Here is a 6,568-nt window from a genome sequence, read left to right as displayed (position 1 = left end):
GCTCGAGGGGCCCACGAGACAGGGGGCGCGCCCAGTAGGGGGGGTTTCCCCCACCCTCGTGGCCACCTCGAAGCTTCCTTGACTTCAACTCCAAGTCTCCTGGATCATGTTTGTTCAAAAAATCACGCTCCCAAAGGTTTCATTCCGTTTGGACTCCGTTTGGTATTCCTTTTCTTCGAAGCACTGAAATAGGCAAGAAAACAACAATATGGGCTGGGCCTCCGGTTAATAGGTTAGTCCCAAAAATAATATAAAAGTGTATAATAAAGCCCATAAACATCCAAAACAGATAATATAATAGCATGAATGCTTCATAAATTATAGATACGTTGGAGACGTATCAGGCATATGTCGCAGTCAACGCCCACGTGGATCGACTTGACCAGTGCCAAATCAGCACATACATAGAGCAAATTGTATTTTGGACCATATGTGACCCCATAGAGCAAGTTTGGTCACTGTATTTCGGGTATTTGTAACCACAAGGACTAAAGTGGGCACCAGCACAAGTTATAGGCCATGTAGTGATTTTTTCTCGTAGAACTATATAAATGTCTAGAATTTAGAGGGTGGAGTTCCAGATGGACGAGGACGTACGAATGCTGCACGTGTCGACCTTCTCGCCTTCTCAAAGTCCCGATAAACAGGAAGCTCTTGACTGCAATATGATGCGCGTGGAGTCCCCGGGCTCGCAGACCAGCACGCGACAATCTGCAAGGATCTTGCTCACCAGCTCTGGCTGGGCCTTCTTGTACTCAGCGCCAACGTACGATGCCGCCTCCTCCACACGGTCGCCATCGATGATGGTGAGGCAGCAGCCTCTGAAGCCAACACCGCTGAACCGCACGCCGAGGACCCCTGGCGCTTTCAGGAGGATCTCGTATAGCTCTATCATCTCTACTCGCTAGTAGAAAAAGGGCCTTTTGTCCCGGTTTGTAAGGGCCTTCTGTCCCGGTTTTGGAACCGGGACAAAAAGGTCGTTACTAATGCCCTTGGCCTTTAGTCCCGGTTCTTACACGAACCAGGACAGATGGGCCTCTACGTGGCCGGTGCGACGAGCCCAGGTAGGAGGTCCTTTGGTCCCGGTTGGTGGCACCAACCAGGACCAATAGGCATCCTAGCGTCACATTTCAGGTGCTGGGGTTTTTGTTTTATTTTTTTGAAAGGGGGGTAGGGGGTTTTGAGGGGTTAATTTAGGTGTTTCATATATTGTGTTAGCTAGCTAATTAGTAGAGAGAAGTGTCCTCTTTTATCTTCGTGCTTGGTCGACGCTACGTACTATACGTATAGAGAGGACTAGACATGCTAGCTAGTAAACAAATGAAGGAAACGGAAGATCGTCATGAACATATGCATACAGAGAGAAGTGATATCGACCACCTCTCCTTATCTTAGAGATTGGTTGAACAACAAGTTCTCGTATATCTATCCGAGGCTACTGGCTACATATATACAATATAATTATCTCTTACAATATAATCTCCTAATTAAAAACCAATTGATTAGGGTCCACATGGTATTCTCTGTCTTTAGCAATCACGTGGTCAATAAAGAATGCCTCCAATTCCTCTTGAATTCCTCGCATACGATCTGGTGGTAGGAGTTCATCCCGCATCCGAAATATCTAATTTGTAGAAGGGGGTCAATACATATATATGAATAAATGAAACTGAACACAAATGATGGTAATAAAATAAAATTGTGAATATTATTATTTACAAACTTCATATTGTTTGTCAGAGCAGCCCCGCTCACAGGTCGTGTGGCGGATGGACTCGCAAATGTAGTATCCACAGTAATCATTCCCTTGTTCCTGCCACAACCACTTTACAAGAAATAGAGGTCAATCAAACTGCTAGTTAGCAAGCATGCTAAATGGTATTGATGAAACTAGCGCTTGAATCACTAGGAGATGCGTGGAACATGCTACTATAGTACTTACTTTCGGGTGTCTAAATTGCAGCTTCTTCGGTAGTCCCGGAGTTTTTGAGGTGATTTTTTTCCAAACCCTGCCAGACAAAGAAAAAAATTACTTGATATCAAGAAATGAGCAAAGTTGCCGATATGGTGCGATAATGGTCGATTTAACTTACTTCTCTAGAATTTCAGTCATGTCCGCATACTCCTTGGGCTCTTTTCGTCTCGAGTCTAAGACGATTACTATTCCCTGCTCAAGCTTAATCACTAGGAGAATATAGTGGAAGCTGCGCACGCATGCATAACTCATCAATTACATTACTATAACCTTGACTAATAAGGGAAACCGAATATGCACAAGACAGTAACACTCACTGGAATTCGTAAGGGGAGAGTATTATAGCTTTGTTTTGATTCAATACAAACGATTGTAGCAGCTTGACCTCAGTATCTTTGGCCTGAAATTCAACCATATATGCATCTATGAGATTTGTGTTAATGAACCCAATATCACCGATTTGTCTTTTCTTCAATTTGGCGATCTTCAATCTGCATAATATAGTGAGGATAATTAAAAATACATGCAATGAAAGAGCTAACCTATATATAGAGACTTAATGACAGAAGTAGTACTACTTACATGCAGTAGCAAGTGATCATTAATTTATCGAGGGCCTTTAGATTGAAAAACGTGAAGAACTCCTCAAATGGAACATTCAACAGTTCAATTCCAACAAGGTCATGCTCCTCTCTAACTCTCATCATCAAAATATTACTCCCCTCAGACTCTCTGCAGGTTTTCATGTACCAATCATGGAATCTTCGCATCATCGTTGTTAGAGATCTTTCATCTTTGACCAGAGGCTTCCCGTACACGTATTTGTGTTCGTCCACCTCCAAGAAATCAAAATGTGCATTGTCGGGCAGGTAATCTGCAGGATTGGTATCGAGAAAGATCCCCAGATGATTAGTGATGATATCGCTAGACACCTTGAGCGGGGGGGATGATTGGTTCGCTTGTTCGCTGAGCTGGGCAACATTTTTCCCAGCTCGTCGTTCTGCTAACCTTTGACCACTGATAGTACTTCCCGACCACTCTGCTTCGATAAATGACTTTGTAATAATGCGCTCGTAGTTTCCTTTCACCGGAGACTTTGGTGGTTTCTTCAGGGAAGCCAGAGTACGCTTCGCTTTTACCGGATCTATCTTGTCCTCCAGAGGTGGATGTTTCTTTGCTTTCACCCCTTCAAAGAAGTTGTTCACTTCGGCTTGCATGACCTTCGTGTTTTCCTCCTGGCTCCTCTCATATGGTAACTTCTCTAGAGTCTTCAGAGAAGGACCATATCTATATTGCCTGCCTCTGGCTGTACTGCTAGACGCCGGAGTAGACGGAGCGGCTGCGGCTGTCTTTCCTTTCTTGTGAGGCAGAGGAGAAGGACGACGCGTCGGAGCAGCCGGAGCCGCGGCGGGTCTCTTCCGCCCTTGTTGACGAGGCAGAGAAGGAGGAGGCTGGCTGCTCGGGCGCGCCGACGCAGGCGGAGAAGGAGGCGGAGTGCCGCCACGTGCCGGAGAAGGAGGCTGAGTGCCCTGATCACTCACCAGAGGAGGAGGCGAAGGAGGAGGCGGAGTGCCCTGCCTCGCCGGAGGAGGAGGAGGAGGTGGAGGCATCCAGTTCGGAAGGTCGATGAGCTCCTTCTGCCATAGGCATGGAGTCTTCAGAGAAGAACCCAGCCGAATCTCCCCTTTACCCGTAGGGTTGTCAAGCTCAAGGTCCTCAAATCCGTCTGTTATTTGATCCACCATCACCCTAGCATATCCTTCTGGAATCGACTGGCCGTGGTAGGTTGTGCTAGGTTCAGTAGGTAAAACAGAGCCAACAGTCGCCTTGACTTTCAATGTCATCCATCGCTCCATAAGGTGGCAATGTTGAGACTTCGTGATAGCATCCACGGGGTAGCTAGAAGGAGCCGTGAAGACAGGCTCCAGTTGCTGAGTCTGCTTGGTGGAAGCCACGCTGCTTCTCCGCTGAGATGGCGGAGTAGCTTCAAGGGAAGCTTCGGCAGGTCGTTTGCTCCGATCTGCTTCTCATTCCTCTAGCCCTTGTACCCTTTTGTGCAGCGCCTGCAGTTGGCTATGCTCCACTTTCTTCCTCCTCTCCTGGCATTTGTAACCCCCTGCGTCCAGAAACCAAACCTTCCACGGAGCGGAGCCTAGCATGCCTCGTGTCCGTCCAGGGTGCTTAGGATTCCCGAGGGCCATTGTGAGCTCGTCCTTCTCTCTGTCTAGAATGAACGTCCCTTGCTGCGCTTTCTCGATATACTCCTGAAGCCTCATGACGGGTATTCGTAGTTGCTCTTCCATCCAAACGCACTTCCCTGATACAGGGTCCAAGGTTCCGCCAACCCTGAAGAACCAAGTCCGGCAACGGTCTGGCCAGTTCAATGTCTATACCTCGACCCCTTTACCAATCAGGTCATTCTCAGCCCTGTCCCACACAGGTCGGGCTTTAAGGTAGCCACATGACCCCGTGCGATGGTGATGCTTCTTGTTCGCAACATTTTTCTTGTTTGTCGTTGACACCTTCTTACTCTTTTCCGATGTCTTGTGGGCCACAAATGCGGGCCAGTGATCTCTGATCTTCTCAAACCGGTCGGTGAATTCTGGTGTAATTTCTTTGTCGACAAACGTTTTCAGCTCATTCTTCCACCTCCTAAATAGTTCTGCCATCTTCTTAAGAGCATGAGACTTGATCAATTGCTCTATAACTGGCTTCTCCGGATCCTCCTCTAGCGGTAGGGTGAAATTTGCCTTAAGCGTTGTCCAAAGATCTTCTTTCTGCATATCGGAGACATAAGACACCTCAGGGTCTTCATTCTTAGGCTTAAACCATTGTTGGATACTGATCGGGATCTTGTCCCTAACAAGAACCCCGCACTGATTAGCAAATGTTTGCTTTGTCCGGTACGGTTCAATCGGCTTGCCATCGCGCGCGATTGCTGTGATATCAAACCTTTCATCCGAGCGCAACTTTTTCTTCAGGCCTCATCTCTTTACCGAAGTTGTGCTCGATCCGAAGGGCTATAAAAAAGAGGAAAGACGAGAGTTAATTAATAAGTGTACATAAGAAAAAAAATGAATGCATCAATTAGCTAGTCAGCACAGGCTTAACTAATATATATACCTAGCTGGACTTGGTTCGGTCACTGGAGTCGTCATCGCGGTCTCCTTCTTGTACCGGCATTGGGTCACCGGAGCCATCATAATCATAGCATTCTTCTTATACCGGCATTAATGGGTCACTGGAGCCATCATAATCATTGCCTTCTTCTTCACTACCCTGTCCTTCCAGACCATAAGTGTCACTGAGAAACGACGCAACGACATCACTTCCTTTTGTGATTATGTCCCCCAACATCGCTTATGTTGCTTTGTCTCGGGGGTGCTCCATAGTTTTTGCAAATATTTACAACATGGCAATTATTATTCAAACATGACAGATGGATATATTAGTGGCAAATGTAGAACTACCTAGCTAATCACAATAAGGAATCATATTAGTGGCCTCGACGTTGCTTCTCTAGGGTTTGGGGTGGCCTCAGTAACGCTTCAAGGGTTTGGGGTGGCCTCAACGACAATGCTCTTTTAACTTGGCAAATTTGGGTGGCCTCAAGAGAGTTTGTCGGGTAGGGGCACGGTGGGAGGGGGTAGGAGACCGACATCATTTTTTTTCTAGGGTTTGGGTGTCCTCGAGAGTTTTGGTCAAGCGAGAGGGCCAGGGGGTGCTCCCAAGTTATCGCGGTCGAGAGGGGGTATATATATCGACCGCCCCTCGTGTTGAAGTTATCGGGGAGGGGGTTATTTCAATGACATACCCGATAAAAAATAAGAAGAAGAAGAAGAAATAAAAAGAGGAGAAGAAGAAAGGAATAGAGGAGAAGATTGAAGAAAATATTTTCTATTTTTTCTTCTTCTCCTCTATTCCTTTCTTCTTCTCCTCTTCTTTTTCTTCTTTTTTCATCTTCTTATTTATTTCTCCTCTTCTTCCTCTCCTCTTCTTCTCCTTTCTTTCTCTTCTTATTTTCCTTTTTCCTCTCCTTCTTTTTCTTCTTCTTCCTTATCTTCCTAGCTAGATATATAATACTTTTCTAAAAATGTAACTTTTGCATATATAAAACTTTTTCTTCTTCTTCCTTCTTCCTTCTTCCTTCTTCCTTCTCTTCCTTCTTTTCCTAAATATATAAAACTTTTCTAAACATAAAACTAACCTAAAATGAACTAAATCAGAGAGCATATATAGATAAAACTAACCTAAAATGTACCCAAATGTACTAAAAATCTAACTTTTATATGCACAGAGAACATACATACATATATACTTTTTTGTAAAAATGCAAAAAAACAAATCATCATATATATGAACAAAAAATCTAAAAAAAGGACATATAATCAGATATACACACATACATATACTCACACATATACATATAATCTGGAAAAAACATCATATAATCTAAAAAAACAGAGGAGATGACGGGGGGGCGGCGCCGGCCTGACCAAGGAGAGGTGCGGCATGGTCGAGGCAGGGGCAGAGGCTCGGCGCTGGCGTCGGTGTAGAGGGTGGCGACGGCAGCGTGGTCCGGGCAGGGGCGAC

The 6,568-nt window shown here is 45.5% G+C and overlaps 1 protein-coding gene across 1 annotated transcript in view; it reads right to left on the bottom strand.

Moving 5' to 3' along the window:
* Positions 1 to 628: 628 nt before the first annotated feature.
* Positions 629 to 6,568, bottom strand: part of LOC119361111 (galacturonokinase-like) — a 31,310-nt gene continuing 25,370 nt past the window's right edge. The window contains exon 4 of the mRNA XM_037626479.1: positions 629 to 897. Coding sequence (XP_037482376.1) covers positions 629 to 897 — 269 coding nt within the window. The remainder of the gene's footprint in view (positions 898 to 6,568) is intronic.

The sequence above is a fragment of the Triticum dicoccoides genome, chromosome 2B (assembly GCF_002162155.2).
Source record: "Triticum dicoccoides isolate Atlit2015 ecotype Zavitan chromosome 2B, WEW_v2.0, whole genome shotgun sequence".
Lineage (NCBI taxonomy): Eukaryota > Viridiplantae > Streptophyta > Magnoliopsida > Poales > Poaceae > Triticum > Triticum dicoccoides.
The sequence above is the reverse complement of the archived record's forward strand: the minus strand, read 5'-3'. Positions and strand labels throughout refer to the sequence as shown.